The sequence below is a fragment of the Stegastes partitus genome, unplaced genomic scaffold, assembly GCF_000690725.1.
Source record: "Stegastes partitus isolate 25-593 unplaced genomic scaffold, Stegastes_partitus-1.0.2 Scaffold34, whole genome shotgun sequence".
In the NCBI taxonomy this organism is placed as follows: domain Eukaryota; kingdom Metazoa; phylum Chordata; class Actinopteri; family Pomacentridae; genus Stegastes; species Stegastes partitus.
Genome location: NW_007577765.1, coordinates 286401 through 304142, shown reverse-complemented (window position 1 = coordinate 304142; position 17742 = coordinate 286401). Strand labels below are relative to the sequence as shown.

The following is a 17742-nucleotide window of genomic DNA, read 5'->3' as shown; positions in this document are numbered from 1 at the left end:
GCAAAATTGCCGGTGATAAAATGATTAATCAAATAGTAAAAAAAGAATGAATGAGTAATAAGGAATGTATGAAATGTTAATGGCGAAAAAACAACATTAAGTATGAAACAAACACTTTCAAATTAATAAAAGCGCAAAGTTTTTTTTTCTACAAATAAAAATTATTTATTTAAAGCATCTTTAGATATATGAAGTGGAATTAAATGCATGTATTGGCAGACGGGGCGCTCCAGACTGAGTCATCAGCTTGTATATCTCTGTGCTCACTGAATATCTTTGCAGTGTTTGCTTTGACAGCTACCGGAGGTCCTCCCTCGGCGCATGCGCACAGGCCTCCTCTTCGGATGACAACTGCACCAGGGAGATAACGGACAAACATTTAGCGAGAGCTCGCTAGCAGAGGGAAGTGACAACTCTTTGACTAAAAGCTTCGCTAGCCTGACTAAAGTAATGAGGTAGATAGCCAAACACTTAACCAACCAAACCTTGTATGGAACAGCCCGGCGTCGCCACAGTGAAAATGGACCAGGAGTTTGAAGACATAGACTCAGAGGGCCGGTGGCAAAAACTGTACTCAGTAAGTCTGTTAGCATAGTTAGCATCGAGCTAACACGTAGAGTCTGAACTTAAAGCGCGCATTTGATTTAGCGAGCTAACAGCTTGGCTAGCTAACTAAGTACCCCTTATAGCGGTAAAACCGACTTTTATCGCTAATTTTGTTCGTGTTTTGTGTTGTTTTCTGTTTGTCAGAAGACACTGCAACACTTTTATATGACGTTACCGCAAAGATTAATCAGTGCGCATATGACTGAGGTTACCAGTGATTACTTGCGTTATTTAGCGATTTAGTTGTTTTCACCGTTGGACTCCGCCACATGAGTTTTAATCCTCACAGTTAGAAGATAAATCAAGCTGCTAAATGTATCTACATTTGTTTGCTATGGTTATTGAACCAAGTGTACCACTGATTTATTGCTTGTTCTCATTCAGTCATTTATGCCATGAGGTGGTTTTGCCAACCTCCCCATCCGTTTGACAATCAAACAAAGTACCATCATTGGTTTGCATGTGATATTTACTTTTGTTCTTTCTGCTGTCCAGGAAATCAGAAGTCAGTCCCATGAGTGCTCCTACAAAGTGGCAAAGTATCCAGAGAATCGCAACCGGAACAGATACAGAGATGTCAGTCCATGTAGGTAAACATTTGTAGACGGTCCAGACTGTTTACTCTGCAGGTGTTCCTCTAAACCTCTACCTGTGTCTGTCAATTTACAACCTATCCCCAAATAACTCGTCCGTCTCTTATCCTACCTGCAGTCGATCACAGCCGGGTGAAGCTCGAAAACACAGAAAATGACTACATCAATGCAAGTCTGGTGGTGATGGAGGAAGCCCAGAGAAGTTACATACTGACTCAGGCAAGTTTAAAGACTTTTTTTTTCCCACTAACGAATAATGCATGCAGGTCTTGTATGTGTAGACAGAACTGTTCATGGAGGCAACCAATGCATTTAATCCTTTACTTATGCAAACATTAAAACTGCCTTGTTTCTCCAACGGCCTAAATCACAAAGATGTCTAATTAATTATCATATAAATCATTAAAAAAAATAAGAAAAAATCCAGTTGTTAATCATGTTTGTCATTTTTACTTGACAGATTGGACTCACTCGCTTCAAAAAAAAAAAAAAAAAAGAGCTACATATACATTTTGTCTCAGTCGACTAAACTCTGACCTATTATTTAGGCTCTGAAATAGCTCACAGTCTGTAAAATGACATATGAACAGCGCACCACAAATGAGCTCCCCTCAAGTCAAGAGTTAGTGTTTTCAGAAGAATGCTTGGTTTCTGCGCAAAACATGTTGAATTGTGTGTGAATCTGTTGTGTCGTGATTGATAGTGGCAAGCGGTACTTTGGTTAACCTAAATCATTTAGTTAGGACTAAAGCTTCTGCATCCCTGTGTAACGTTACCTAAAGGAGTGTGAAGTGTTTTGACAGAGAATATGTGGGTATATTTATACGTGTATGGTGGTTCTGTGGTCTTCTTCCTGTTGCTCTGTGTTCGAAATTGTAGATAATTACTGAAGAATGACGCAGTTATTGGTAAAACCTCAACTTTGAAAACATCCTAATAGTATTTTTTGAAAGTGATAATTTAATTATTCACTATAATAAGCATGGCGAAATTTAGTATGAGCACAGCAAATGTGAAAATTAATGTTGCTTTTCAACAGTTCATCAAAAACTGTGTAGATGGATCATTTATATTTTATTGTGTTCATATGCTTTTCTGATCCTCATTATTACTTCTACCAGTCTACCTAAAAATATCCCCCTGGTGTATTATTAAATTTCAGGCAGCACTATTTTATATCCTTATCTGCGTATAATTCTCAGGAATTGGCACGAAAATGAGCATAAATCAACATTAATCTGCGTCGCATGGTTTGCTTACCCAACATACTCGCCTGCAGACAATTTTGTTTGTGTGTAGCAATACACACAATATGGCATAGCCAGTGTAATAGGGGCAAAGACATGAGCTTCAGCCTTACAAAGAAAAATAAAACAGTTAAAAGGTTAATAAGTCATGAAACTAATTACGTGTAATGGGAAAGAATTTAACCTTTTGAATGGGACTCTGGGTGACCTCACAGAAACACAGCAGAGGTTGTCAAAAGAGGATGAATGCTTAAATATTAAGCGAAAGTAGTGACACCCTGAGAGTGGTTAACCTATCTAAGGTGACACGACAGTATGAAGTGTTTCTTTATAGAATTACTCTCTAAAAGACTATTTGCTTGAGACTTCTCTGAGGCATCTGGGTAGAAGCAGACCACAACTGCTGTATTCTTCAGAACTCTCTCATCTATAACTTCTTCTTTTTATGATATTTTAAGGGCAGTCAAATCAACATAATGTTATAAAGAATCAGGAACCGTGGTTACAAATGTTAGGGGGGTGGGATGTTGCGACTATTTTGCTGGGTTGGGATGAAGTCATTTATAAAGTCATCAACATAGATTCTAAACAGAAACTCTTCAGAGCAGTGTCTTTGCCTCACACACATTTTAACAATGTTGTTGTGCAGGAAATGAAAGGCGAAATAATCACTTACCTCTTTCATTTGCATGACCATAGGAAACTGTGACTTGGCTGATAAAACTTTTTCTTTCTTTGTTTTTTTTGTAACCAAAAGTCATTGCTCAATGCACACTGTTATCTCAGCAATTTAAAGCCACAGAAAGCTTTCGTAATTCAGCATGACAAGAGTAAGATATCAGGTTTCTTACAGTAATGGTGGATTGTAGAATTGGACAACAGGCTTGTATTTTTGGAATATTATGAAGCAAAAAAATATCAAGCGCTTTGTTCAGCGCTCAGTAACATTCACTGGATTTGTGTCACAGCGTGTCGAAGTGTTTTTAAAGTCAGTGTTTTGGTTTTGTTGAGTCAAAGCTAGACTATACCGTTCATGTGCTGTTTGTCAAGGCCTCAAAACACGGATTAGAAACATTGTGAAATGAATTACCAGGTCAATCATCATCAGATATCTCCAATAATCTTTTGCTGAATCATAAACAAAATTGCAGTAGTTTTTTTTCCACAACTATTTCATTCACATTATAATCTGAGTGACCTAATGGAGTGTGTTTCTGTTCAAACAGGGGATTTGTTTCATTCCTTTTACTGCTACACCTTATTGTGTTTACACATGGCAGAAACTACAAGACGAGACTTAATGACATTATCTCAGCACGTCGTCTATTTGTGGTCTCTCTTTTGTATTATTTGAGAAAGATTTGACATTTGAAGATATCACCTCTCATCATGTATTCTTTTCAATTCAACCACATCATAACCTTTAGCAGTCTTGACCTTTATGTTTACCGTTGTTATCTTTATGCAAATCTCAGTTGCGTGCTTGTTACAATAGTTATGTGTTGGTCTCCGACTGTTGCTCAGCGAATTTATTTTGTGGATCTAATGTTACTGTGCATAGCTGAAAGGTTACACACATTTGCATCGCCAATGACTTCCCACTGCCCCCCGCTGGACTCCTCCTCCTGCTCCTGCTCCTGCCATGTAACTGAGCAAAGTGTTTGTGTGTTTTTGTCCACAGGGCCCCCTCAGGAACACCTGTGGTCACTTTTGGCTCATGATTTGGGAGCAGAGGACCAAGGCAGTCATCATGCTCAACAGAGTCATAGAGAAAGGCTCGGTGAGTACACGATAAAAGCAGACGTTATATTGCCTGGTTTGATATTTGTTATTTGTCTGGTGTGCACATGCCCACACACATACCAAATAAACCACAGAAAGTCTAGTCAGGCACTGACATTTTTATCCACAGCTACTCATGCACTCTGTTGAAGCTGGCAGTCTGCTGACGGTGTGAAATAATTCTTGTCACTTGTGAATTCTTACTGGTCTTTTTCAAAACGTCCAGCTTCATGTTGCATCTGCATTAAGTTGTCTAGCTGTTTTGTAGAAAGCTCTGCCCACAGTGAAATGCCTGAACAACATGGAAATGACACTGATAGTCAGTGGCTCTGCAGGTTTACAGCCTGTTACAGCTCCATTCAGCATCCTCCTGCTCTCTGTGGTCACCTATAGTGTGTTAATGTAGCTAACATCACAATCTAACTGGACTTACGCACTTATTTTTTGCTAATTAGCATTCTGAAGCTGTGCTGATAAACCTCTTATTTCATAATCATGACATGATTTGGCACAAATCTAAGTTACTGACAACATCACTGCTGTATATTGGGCTATATTGACATTTAAAATGAAAGATCACAGTGGAGTTAGAGGCAACTGAAGGCTATATTTTTTTTAACATTGCTGGCACACAGCCCCCAATCTTCACAGGGCTAGCTAAGGTTGTCTTTTTGGACTGCGTACACACTGAAACACAATGCTGACATTCTCAGATTAACACACTCTGAAGGCTGTTGTTGGAAAAGCTCCATTTTGATTCAAGAGACGTGCCGTATTAGTCTGGAGCGAGGGCTGAAACGGGGGAAAAAAAAGATGTGTTCATAAATTTGACAAGCTTAATATGGATGTACTCTCACTCCCCTGTCAGCAGAATAACTGGAATTCAGTGTTTTGACAACGTGTTCACAGATGTATGAGAGATTCTGGGATGCAGCCCAACCTCTCAACCCCTTTAACTCCGGTGATCCTGCAATGTGCAGATTAAACACACACTAAAACGCTCTCACGCAGAGCAGCTGTGACCTCTCTCTTTCTCAGTAAAGCAGCTGGAGTGGTTCTTGCTGGGTCATGAGATCCACTTACTGACTGTTTTCTTGGAAATAGAAGATAAAGAGCAGTTAGTCAACAGATATTATTAACCTCACAAGGATCTTTTATGTGGGGCGGCTGTGCAGTGCTGCAGAGCCAAGGTTACATGATAAAATTATCCTCTGCAGCTCATGTCATTGTCTGTTTACTGAGGAAACACTGTGCGAAGGGATGTCGTTGACCTAACTTATGTATTTGACACCATGTTTAAGTGCAGCACTGACGAGGGGCTTGTATTTCTGTCAAAAATCATTTAAGCTCCCTACTCAGGCTTAGAAATAAACAGTTCTTTACTTATATTAGTAAAGACTAAAAACAGCAACAGTAGTAATGATGATAAATTAAAAAGACTAAAGAGGAGAAAGTAAACAAATAGTTTAGAACTGAATTTGTTGCTCTGCTCAAAATTCATTCCTACAGATTTTAATTAAAATTTCGTGGTACAGGTAAATTGCAATGTGGTGTAAGAAATGTACAATTAAACAATTAAATTACAATTAAATTTTGCACAAAAAATAGAATTATGACCACAAAATACTAAATAGTGCATTAAACAAAACAAGCTTGTGATATGATATATTTGGTGTTGCACAGCATAGTTTGGATTTGGTGCAGATGTATAGTTGTTTATGTCAATGAAAAGCATTGACTTTACATACTTTGGCTGAATTGGGAAAATGTGTACCATGTTTTTTTTTAAAGAACACATCAGATAAATCACATTTTTTGTTATATTTTAATGGGATTCAAATTGAAACAGTCTTAATCATGAATATGAAGCACTGTTTTGTGTTTGCATTGATTTTCTATTAATCGTCCTACTCATCTGAAGCTTTTGCATTCTGGATGTGGGAAGAAAATGTCACAGAGCTGCAGATAATGTAGTTTAGTTATTTAACATAAACATCATTTGCTTAAACTGCAGTGTTTCAACAGCAAATTGCACTTTTTGTCAGATTTTCTTCCAATCTTTGATATTGTCTATTTCTGTAACCCATCATTCATTTATTTTTATATTCAAAATGAGAACAAATCAAATAATAATAACAAAACAATAACCACAATACAAGCCTTTATTTGTTGTTTTGCATATTTCAGGCACTGCTTTACTGAATGCATGCAAGCTGGAGCCGTTTTTGCTGAAACCTTTGCTTAGTTCAAATAAAATTCAATAAAGGAAATACTGAGATGACGCCCATTCAAAAACCTCCCGGAGCATTAATGACGGCTCGCAGTCCGTTGCGATAATTGTGGGGTTTTTTTCAGCGTTGTCTGTTCTTGGCAAAAAGCCTGCAGGTTCCCTAAATTCTTTCGTGAACAGCATTTTGTAAATCTTCCCAAAGTTGCTTAATTACATTGAAGTCAGAAGACTGTGGTGGAGACTTCACTTTCACTTTTTGTCATCTGCAGCTGCTGTCAAGTCGACTTGGAAAATCACTGTCATGTTGGAAAGTCCAAGTGGCGTCCAGCTTTCAGGCTGGTGAATGCAAGTTGCACTCCAGTGTTCACCTTGTTATCAGTCTTGACTAAATTTCCCTTCGCTACGTCTGTGCGTCACAACAGCAGTGGCGTGCTTTTCGTCTTAAGTCCTGCTGACTCCTCTCCAAACACTGTTCATGCTTGTGACCATACAGTTCAATTTCACTCCGAATGACCTATTCTGGAGTCTTGTCTCAGTGCTTTTTGGCATACTGTACGCAGGCTGTTTTGTTGGGCTGCTGTAGTCACAGTTGTCTTCTGGCAGCTGAAGAGAAAAGCCTGTATTTCAGCTGAAGCTGCTTGTGGGTTTTTCTTTGAAACCGACTGATTTTCTTGGCAGTTGTGGCAGAAATCTTTGTTGGTCTAACTGACCGTGACTTGATATCAGAGAACCTATAATCTTCCACATTTTTCAAATCAAAGTTTGAACACTACTGAGTGGCATTTTTCACATATTGAATATCTGTTTACATCCTCTTCCTGATTTATAAAGCTGAACTACCATTTCTTTATAATAATAATAATATGTGTATAGCGCTTTTCAAGATACTCAAAGACGCTTTACAACGTCGGTATCAACAACACAAGCAAACAAAAATAATAACAAATATAAAATATAATTGGAAAAGAGCATAGAAAAATTCTTGCAGGTCATTTGATGGTTGTATTGCTTTCCCCAGATGAAATGTGCAGGGATCTCTGAAGAGCTGAGGAACTGACTGCCTGTTTGTAGGCAAACAAGTCACTGGCATGGACACATACCCTTAATAGCCTTTTACACCTCTATCTGTCCACTTGTGTGTCATCAGGCCAAACATTCAGAGGTATTTGCGCCTACAGTTGCCATTAGAATTTTAAATAGGGCACACAAATATGTTGTAATAAATGTCTTCATCTGACCGCCAAGACACGTTTTCTGCATGGTCAGTCGTGTTCTGAAGTGGCCCATGTTTCGCAAATTCTAAGAATGTAAACTATGAGCAGAACTGTACGTTTGTGTACATGTGTAACAGCGTATAATGCAAGTGTGTCATCTCATTTATGTGTGAGCGTGACCAGGTAAAAGTCCTGGCATGTGTGCAAACAGAAAAGAACCAGACAGGAAAAAACGGAGAGGATGTTTGTCCACAGCATAGCGCAGCTTCCCTCTCGGTGCCAACGATCCAACTGTGCTCCCCGTTAGCAGTCAGCTGCTATACCTCAGTCCGCTACCGTCTGCTTTTCATCATCTTTGTCAGATGTTTAATTTCCTTTGGTAATTTTTCCATGTTTTCTTCTGCTTTCTTCTCCCGCGACAGGAAAAGTGTGCGCAGTACTGGCCCACGGCTGAGGAGAGAGAGATGGCTTTAAGAGACACACGCTTCCTGGTCACACTGTTGTCAGAAGACACCAAGTCTTACTACACCACCAGAGTGTTGGAGCTGCAGAATATTAATGTAGGCCACAGTAATACTTAGTAAATGGGGAATTCCCAGTACAAGGTAGCAGAGGAGAACTGAAATGATTCACTGATGTCACATAGGACACATCACATGCGTTGTTCGAAGATTGTTAGAACTACCTGTGTTCAATAATTGGCACGTTGTTTGGATTTTCTGAGAAGGGTTAAACTTGCAGTTTAGCTTTACTCACATCCAAAGTTTTTCCAGTGTGGAGGTAAGGACAAAATGCCAATCAGAGCAATTTAAGTATTTAAGTAAAACCATACATGTTCAAGCTACACTGTTAATACTATAAGTTCAACTTGTTTTCATCTAATCTTTATGGATTTCTGTAATCCATCATTCATACTTCCTTTTTTATATTCAAAATGAGCACAAATAATAAAAATTAACTCCAAAGATCATCACAGAAAAGCAAGCACGACAAACAAGTTCTCACAAGCCTTCGTTCGCGACACTGTTGTTTTTCAGAGACCGGTTTGTTGAATGAATTGAAACTGAAACTGTCGTTGCAGAAATGTTTGCCAAGTTCAGTTGTTAAACACTAGACCTCAGTCTGTACTGCCAGAATTACAACTGACAGAGTCTGTGCAAACAAATACAAGTTTTATAGTTGGGAAACTAAAGATGCATTGTTTGCTTCCTTCCACAGACAGGGGAGAAGAGAGAGATCTACCACTTTCATTACACCACGTGGCCTGATTTTGGTGTCCCCGAGTCCCCGGCGTCTTTTCTAAACTTCCTCTTCAAGGTGCGGGAGTCGGGATCGTTGGGGGTGGAGCACGGACCCGCCGTGGTGCACTGCAGTGCTGGGATCGGACGCTCAGGGACGTTTTCATTAGTTGACACATCCCTGGTCCTGGTAAGTCCTGCCTCTTGGTCCCGTATGAGCTCTGGTTGATTATTTTTTATGTATTTTTGCATTCAAATGAATACATCTGACTTGTATGTATACATCCACAAGAACACAATACTTCAGTCAGTGTAATATTTAATATTTGGATGTACATACATTACACAAATCAGTAGCCTGTGTAATTTGTCTCAACAGCACTTGTCCTGTGAATACATCCATCGAGGTTTTTCATTTTTGTACCACTTCGCTGATTGAAGCCCCTGTCAGAAATTAAAAGTAGTTTAAGGACTAAAAACATTAAAATAAGTCCACAAATAAACCATTTTTTGTCTGATATATTTGGTTAAGAATGTACAATAGATAAAGTAGAAAGAATACTGAAGAAAACCATACATTTACTTTAGTGTGGTGTGTGTGCAACTTGTTTCTCACAGCTTCCCTGAAGAAGACCAGAAACATGAATAGGACTTTAATTGCACCAGAAATAATCATAATGTAATAATGCACTTTATTTGTATAGCACCTTTAAGAAGTGCTTTTATATAATAAAGAAATACAACACACAGTGAGACGAGGCAACACGGAAAACAACATGTAGGCGAACATTCAAAATATAAAAATACACACAATAAAAACGAAAAAGAACAGGCTGGGTCACTATTGGAAGGTGTGTTATAGTAAAACTAGTAAAACTGATTAAAAAGGCAACATCACAGAGGGGAATTAAGATAAAAGCTGAAGATAAAAGTAGATTAAGAAAGAGAAAAGAGAGAAGGACCGCAGGCAGTACAGATATAAAAGGGAAAAGAAACGGGTGAAAATTTAAAAGAAAACATCACTGAAAAGTGAGTGGGTTTTAAGAAATGATTTAAATGAAGAGACTGAATCTGCCAGCCTTATTTCCTCAGGTAGGTCGTTCCAAAGCCGAGGGGCCCTCACAGAAAAGGCCCGGTCGCCTTTGGATTTGAGCGTCGACAGAAATATCTCAAAACTAACATCGTTGTAGTTTTTAGATGTGTTGTTAATAGCTTTTTAAAAGGAGACAAAAGAAGATGTTTTAGGGAATTGTCAAAAGGTCTGGAGGGTATGTAGGTGTCCAGCGTTGTACCAGTTCAAACTTCACAACAGCTCGCTCAGAATTCAATTTAGAAAGATTAAGATGAAGGAGTTCACAGTCGTGGTTCACAAGTTTGAATTTTGTGGTGCAGAGTCCAAAGTTCATGTCTTTTTTTATGAGCTGCTCTGAGGTATTCTTTTCAAGTTAAACCTCCTCCTGCCCATCTGCCCACAGTTGTTACCACATTTTATAAAAATATGTTTGTTTTATGTGAAAACTAGGCCCCTTTGAAGTCTAATGGGAATTCTTTGTGGGTTTTGACAGTTAAAACTAATTTAATCCACCCTGCTTCTCTGACTGTCAAAAACTAAGCAGTTTAATTTCAGTTGGACTTGAAATCAGAACGCTCAGGCGGAAACATACGCCGATATGGAGAGATAAGGGAGTTCCTCTTTGTCAACTGAGCCAAGTTGTGCTACTGTCTGCTCTAGATGGACAAGAGGAAAGACCCCTCATCAGTGGACATAAAGAGCATCCTGTTGAACATGAGGAAGTACCGCATGGGTCTGATCCAGACTCCTGACCAGCTTCGCTTCTCCTACATGGCGGTCCTTGAAGGAGCCAAGTTCATCATGGGAGACTCGTCTGTACAGGTACCAGCACCGCATACACCAAAGTCAGTCACCCATTCTGACACCATCTCTCTCTTTCTCAATGATATTCAAGTGCTTTTTTCTTGTTCATATATCTCTTACTCACAGAGACTCCATTTAGTCGACCAGACTTACTCACCTTTATCTAGGGTCCACAGCTCTTGCTTTTGAGATGAAGACAGGCAGAGAAATACAAAGAAATGACAATAACATAAGGATTAGGCGACAAAGAAAACACTCTGAAAAACTTAAATTGAAGTTTGCTGTCATGTAATTTCACAGACAGTATAGCGGCCTGCTTTGCTAACAAACTTTCCTCTCTTAGATTATTTTATATTTACATTTGTTGCTCATTTCTTTGTGCAGAACCGATGGCGGGAATTATCCAGGGAAGACCAGGAGCCGTCATCAGAGTCTCCCCCCTCCGCTCAGCCTCAGCCCAGGTGTCCGACGGAGCGATACAACGGCAGCCAACGAGCAGGTCAGCTGGAGGAGGGAGAAGACTACAGGCAGGACGCCAAAGTACCTGCACAGTCTCCCTGCAAGGAACCGGAGCTGGACGGCAGCACGACACAGTCAGTACAGTGAGTCTGATTTCTAGCCACTGATCAAAGTAGGCTGATAAATAAAGTAAACAGGCTGTTAGAGATTCGCTAATTACTGTTTCAGACAACTAGAAATTAAAGGTATGAATTACAGAATGGGGGGAAGAAACTAAAAGGTGGCCATAAAAAGCCAAATATGGAATTAGGGTACTAGTTAAAAAAAGTTCTGAAAATTCTTGACTATTGAGCGCCCCTGAATAAAAGCCACACCCACTGACTTTAAAACAAAAACAAGTTTTGTACATATACAGGCCGTACTTGTCTATAAGCTGCAGGTGTCCACGTTGTAACATGAGATATTTACACAGAAAGATTTTTTTAAACTTTTGATTAAATACGTACTGGTAACAAACACAGATACGTACCATAAATATTTTTTTCCGAACAGTGCCTGTAACACGGCTGGTTAAGAAAGTAAATATACAGGGCGGCTGTGGCTCAGGGTTGTCCTCTAATCGCAAGGTTGGCGGTTCGATCCGCCGCCCCTCCACAGTCAAAGTGTCCTTGGGGCAAGACACTGAACCTGAAGTTGCTCCCAGGCAGGCAGGTGTATGAATGTGATCTACTCTCAGATGTACGTCGCTTTGGATAAAAGCGTCCGCTAAATGAAATTGTAAAGTTTGTGCAGTAGCCTACCAGGAAAAGTCATTGATCGCTATCTTCATCTTCCTCCTGCGCACTAAAACCACTAAAGTTGGAATTGAATAGCCTCAGAATTACTTCGTCACACACTTCCTCAGTCTTTCTTTCGCTCTCAATGTCACTTTCACCACGAGGCAAATTTGTAAAAATCGGTGAATTAGCCGCATCATTGTTTAAGGCGCAGAGTTCAAAGCGTGTGAAAACAGTCGCGGCTTATAGTCCAGAAATTAAGTAACTAAGTAGTCAAAAAAAGTCTTTGTCGGTGGTGGTTGTGCATAGGATCAGACAAAGAACATAATCGGTGTGTTCAAATTAAACTCTTCTGTCGCTTACAACACAGTAGCTCGTATTCTTACTGGAAACACAACTGTTGACCCTTTTTCCTTCCTTTTCGTGCAGCAAAAGACGCAGAGAAGACAGTATCTCCAAATCGGGGACCGCCAAGACACCCCAAAGCAAGTCCAGGACGAATGACTCAGAGAAGAAGCGAAAAAGGTGATTAAATCTTTTGGTTAAAACTACTTCCTGCTTTACATACTTGAATCATCAGGTCACTACTGTCTGGGATGACTTTTTTATGTACCATCTAAATGACACTGTCTAGTGTGATATGCCTGCGTACACTGTAGATATTAATCAACACAGACTGTAGGAACCACATCTAATCCATTGGTTAAGACGAATATGCGATTTATGAATGATGAACCTGCAGTACAGCGTGGTATTTTCTTTTAGACAGGAAAGCAGAATTTTTACTCTACAACTCTTTCGATATAAAAGGCTGTGAGTCATAGTTTAGCTCCATTTCTTTGAAATCCAGACAGGCTTTCCCAGTGTGTGACTCATCCTACCAAGAGCAGAAGTAAGACGGAGACTCTGCTGAGGCTTCAATTTCTTCCAATTATCTCTTTCTCTCCGTCATCATTCTCCTGCATTTAGCGTGAATCCAGAAGTCTAGCGAAACGACACGTAGCTCGTTTTCCCATCACAGCGGCGGACAGTGAGACCTGATGAAGCACTTACTTCTCATGACAGCACACCTACAGAAACAGCTCACAAAGTCATTTCTGAGAAGCCTTTCGTTTGTTATTTTGACATGTCAGTGTTGTTCTAGTAATATGGCCAAAACTTCACCATTTCTGACGAGGTCTTACTCTGCTGTTGTGGTTCTTCTGGACAGTTTGGGCTGCATTTGCTGCACATGACAAGAGGTGGCCTGTCCGGTGGGGGGCAGTGTATCTTTACCCCCCTCTGAGACAGCGACAACAACAACGAGGAGCACATTTAGAGGAGGAAGTTTACTCACAGCTTTTTAAAAGAGCGGCCTCTCTTGTTCATAGAGGTGTGTGTGTGTGTGTGTGCGGGTGTATGTGTGTTCACACTTAGTGTCTGCTGTGTTTTTCTTTCAGTTGGGTTTTTTTTTTTTTTTTGTTGTTGCTGTTTTTTTTCTTTTCGTGATTTGCTTGGGCCCCTGTGGTTTGGAGTTGTGTTCGTTTTGGCTGCACACTAGCATGATGTGGCGTGTGTAAAATTTGTGGTTAATGGTTTTTGAAACTCTGAAATGTCAGGTTGATTCGGAGCAATGCAAGATGCAAATTCACACCGAGCTGCAAATATTCAAATGTGGTGGCCTCTTTTTTTATCTGTCTTTTCAATCTTGTCAAGAAAAACAGTGCAAAACAACAACCTTCTGCTCTTCACATGAAAGTAGAATTATTTTGTGGCGAGGACAGAGAACGTAGGATCACTGATCGGGTCTCGGCAGTTACATAGATGAAGTCCTTCAGTTAATCCACCAGTGAAAAGTAAATTCCCATCCATGAGTTTCCTGAAGGTTTGTTGCATGTTCGTACGTTCTCGCTGGTGCGCCTAACTTTCAGAGTTGTGTCATGAGGTCTTTCAGTGCCTTCAGAAACATAGCATGGCAGTGTTGCTAGTGGTTTGTAAACTGCATCAGTTACTTTGTGTAATGTTTGACTTTCATCAGAAGACTTGTGTTTAGGTGTTAGAGGGCTTTAGTTGATTGAATGGACCAGAGGAGCTTGTGAACGAAACAAAGCTTCTTTGTTGTCTCTCATTGTGCTTCATCATGCTGCATAGTTAAGGCTGCAACTAACAGTTCTTTTCATTTCATTGATTTATCTGTAAGTGTCTAGAAATGGTGAAAGTGGCTGTTTCATAAAGCCCAAAGTGACGTCTTCTGATGTCTTGTTTTGGCCGACCAACAGTTCACCAAAATATTCTGGTAGATTAATCGTAGCAACTGGACTTGCTTGAGTTCCCTGAGGACATTTCACTTCTCATCCAAGAGGCTTCTTCTGCTCTGACTGACTAGTTGGGAGTTCCAGGAGCAACAAACCCCCAATTGAAACCGAAACTCAGGTGTTAATGGCTCCTTAAGAATATCAGTATCTGGAACTCCCAACTAGTCAGTCAGAGCTGATGAAGCCTCTTGGATGAGAGGTGGAACGTCTTCAAGGAACTCAAGCAAGTCCAAGCTGTCCACCTAGATGACTGAGAACCTTCACAGACACTTCACCAAAATAATTAATATACTAAAAAAATAAATAATTAAGAAGCTGAAGCGAGGGATTGTAAAAATGACCTGAACAAGCCTCTGTACATACAGCATATCAATCCTTGGCCTTTTGTCTTGATAACTGACTTAAATGAGTTTTATTAAGGTTAGTTGCATTGTAGTCCTTCTAGATCATCTGGGGACAAGCTTCACTGTATCATACGGATAATCAAATCTAATTATGTGTTCTCATGGTTCGCAGTAACACGATGGAAAGTTTTCCATTTACAATTAAGTGTGACGTTTTGTTCTTCTTCTTTTTTTCTTTTTTTTTTAAACATGATTGCTGCTTTTGCTGCATTTATTCTAATCTCGATAAGATCAAAGTGATTTGAACTGGTGTTAACGCGCCACAGCTCCTGCTCAGCAAACCTCGTTCCGACTTCTGCTCTCTGTGGTGAAGTTTTAACTTCAAAACTTGACCAAGCTGAAGACACTAACTTGATTTTTTGTGGCACGAGTTCCTTTGATCACTGCTGAGCTTCACTGACGCTCTCAGACAGTATTTTTTTTTGGAGTTCCGTCTCTTTAACTGTTTTGTGTTTCGCGACAGGGCGAAAACCAGCGACTGCTAACCGCCTCCACCCGCGGCCACCCGACTACAGCTCTGGCAGCGAAGCCAACATCGGCAGGGAACTCCAGCTCTCTCCCAAACTCTGTGTTCTTCTTCCTCAACTCCAAACCACTCTTCCTCACCTCAACAGCTAGCTCTCCTGTCGTCACTGTTTTTTGGGTTTTGTCTTTTTTTTTTTTCTCCCCTCAGCCAAGTAGCATTATTCAGCCACGGCTCACCTCCCCATCCCGTCTCCTCCTCCTCCTCCTCCTCACAGCTTTACATTTTCTCCTCTTCGTCTCTAAACTGTTTACAGTAAACACTTTGACATTCTTTGAAGACAAACACACCAGCGCTTTCCTCCCCCAGGCCACACCTCAACCACTGACGGCGCTGCTTCCGGAGTCACAATCAAATTTGTTTAGTTTTTTTTTTTTTTAGTGCTATTATTTGCAGCTTTCTCATTCTCCTCTGCTTCTTTGCATTTATAAATTTAGGACTGAAAATAGGGGCTATGCATTGCCAATTTGTAATGCTGTTCATATGTGTATTTTTGGAAAACATTTTTTTTCAGAGGCAACAATAAAAATGTTCTATTTTTTATAAGAAATTACTTGAAGTTTTTCAGGTGATGTGGGGCTGGTTAAATGAAAAGCACTGCCTCCTCCCACATAACAAATTCAGTGGCATGTAATGTTTCCATGATGTACATAGTGTTCTTTTTAAAAAGATGTGTATAAAAAGACATATTTTTGCTTGTAAAAAAAACTCCTTTAAAAAAAACAATTCAAAAAGACAAAGGCTAATGTTACAGATCTGAGAACAGTGGAAAGCGGATTTGATGACTTGTTCTTCTTTTGAACTGAATTTGTCTTAAGTTTCTTTCTTTAGAGTGTAATCTACAAATAAAACTGGTATTATCTAGTTTCCATACAAACCTGTATTTGTTCTTCTCTGGTTACCACAAACCTGGTAGCTGATGTGACCTTAGCAGCACTTTCATTACACACATGTGATAGAACTTAAAGCAGTATCCCGATATATATCCTGTTTTCTTTTCCAGAAAAGAAATCCGAACATTTGACACAACCGGCTTCAAAATTGTTGTTCATCTCGACATGTTAGAGTCAAAGGTTTTCACAGAGGGGACTACGATGATTCCATACATATAAAAATACATTCAGGAAGTAGAAAATATACTATTTTGCCCTGTTTTTAGGAAAGTAATGTATATTTTAAGAACAAAAAGCCCTCTGTATGACCTTTAGAACATAGATAAGAATAAGTCTGTCAAGTGTGGTGTTTCTAAGTGCTATGAAAGTGGAGATTTCTGGTTCGGAATGGGAGAAAACAGCCTTTAAAGATGTGTAGACTTCAACACATTTTCAGTGGAAATTGCTATTATAGGGTAAAAATATACAACTAATGGCATTTCCCTATTTGATTACCTACATTTTCTGTATGCTTTCTGAGATGTTGTGATTAAATATGCAAATGAGGTGTCCATAAACATCCATCCATCCATCATCTATTCACTGGGGTCGTGGGGGGCTGGAGTCTATCCCAGCTGACTCAGGGTGAAGGCAGGTTCACCTGGACAGGTCACCAGTCTATCACAGGGCTACACTTAGAGACAGACAACCAAGCACACTCACATTCACACCTACAGACAATTTAGAATCACCAATTAACCTCAACATGTTTTTGGACCTTGTGGGAGGAGGCCGGAGAACCTGGAGAGAACCCACGCTGCACGGGGAGAACATGGAGACTCCACGCAGAAAGATCCTGGGTGTCCTCTCCGGGATGTGAACCGGCGACCTTCTAGCTGCGAGGCGGCGGTGCTAACCACCGAGCAGCCCCAAATGAGGTGTTATTTCCTTAAATATGTGGTAATTTGCATAAATCTCCTGTAGACTAATTGTAAACACCCTATAATATATATATATGTGCAAAATAGCCCCAAATCTCAAAATCGACCAGTTACCAAACTTGTTCTGCAACATAATGCTGACTAAAGGATTCTGGATTTTATTAAAAACTACTGTGATGATTGCTAATTAATTCTGAATTAACGGCCCAGTTGGAGAGAGTCTATCTTTATTATTACTTTTATTTAAACTCGAGGATAGCCCTCCATATGATTCTTATATCAACAGTGAAATAAAAAAAAAAAAAGATTATTTTGTTCTGAAAAAATATTACATCAGCTTATCTCAAAACCACTTCTTTTGATTTCCTCCCTCCAGTTATTTAAAGATTAGCAAGGCCCCTCGTCATCCAAAAAAAAAAAAAAGACCTGAAATGAAAATCTGTGGAGGGATGGATGTCTCATCCCGGTTTACCCCACATATGGTATTTTGCTGGCAAGTGCCACCGTTGGCCTCCATGAAACCGCTTCACAGACAAATAGGAAAATCTGTCATTTATCTTCTTAACGCTCTGCCAGAGAGGTCTATTTCTCAAACAGGTTGGCCTGTTTGTCTTAAAATCAAAGATAAATATTCTCAGAGTCCAACAGAGACTTGTTTAAAACTTGACTATTACTCATATTGTAAAT

The 17742-nt window shown here is 39.8% G+C and overlaps 1 protein-coding gene across 4 annotated transcripts; it reads left to right on the top strand.

Annotated features, from left to right (window-relative positions):
* The first annotated feature begins 379 nt into the window (after positions 1–379).
* ptpn2b (protein tyrosine phosphatase non-receptor type 2b) lies at positions 380–16119 on the top strand. 4 transcript variants are annotated; one of them, XR_520947.1, is made up of 11 exons: positions 380–577; positions 1102–1192; positions 1318–1418; positions 4128–4226; positions 8095–8232; positions 8891–9100; positions 10643–10804; positions 11171–11379; positions 12451–12546; positions 13232–13393; positions 15183–16119. XR_520947.1 is itself a non-coding variant. In XM_008300867.1 (10 exons), the coding sequence occupies exons 1-10, from the start codon at positions 491–493 to the stop codon at positions 15202–15204; spliced, it is 1215 nt and encodes a 404-aa protein (XP_008299089.1). In that variant the 5' UTR covers positions 380–490; the 3' UTR covers positions 15205–16119. The 4 variants fall into 4 exon arrangements, 2 of the variants coding, with proteins under 2 accessions (XP_008299089.1, XP_008299080.1); XR_520946.1 differs by having other exon boundaries at positions 11171–11388; XM_008300867.1 differs by lacking the exon at positions 13232–13393.
* The last annotated feature ends 1623 nt before the right edge of the window (positions 16120–17742 follow it).

What these genes read in the sequence shown, in the direction of transcription:
- ptpn2b (XM_008300858.1), top strand. Translation starts at nt 491, where the DNA reads ATGGAACAGCCCGGCGTCGCCACAGTGAAAATGGACCAGGAGTTTGAA. An exon ending in GAGTCATAGAGAAAGGCTCG is followed by an intron (nt 4,227 to 8,094) that starts GTGAGTACACGA and finishes CTCCCGCGACAG; the next exon opens with GAAAAGTGTGCGCAGTACTG. An exon ending in TCAGAGAAGAAGCGAAAAAG is followed by an intron (nt 12,547 to 15,182) that starts GTGATTAAATCT and finishes GTTTCGCGACAG; the next exon opens with GGCGAAAACCAGCGACTGCT.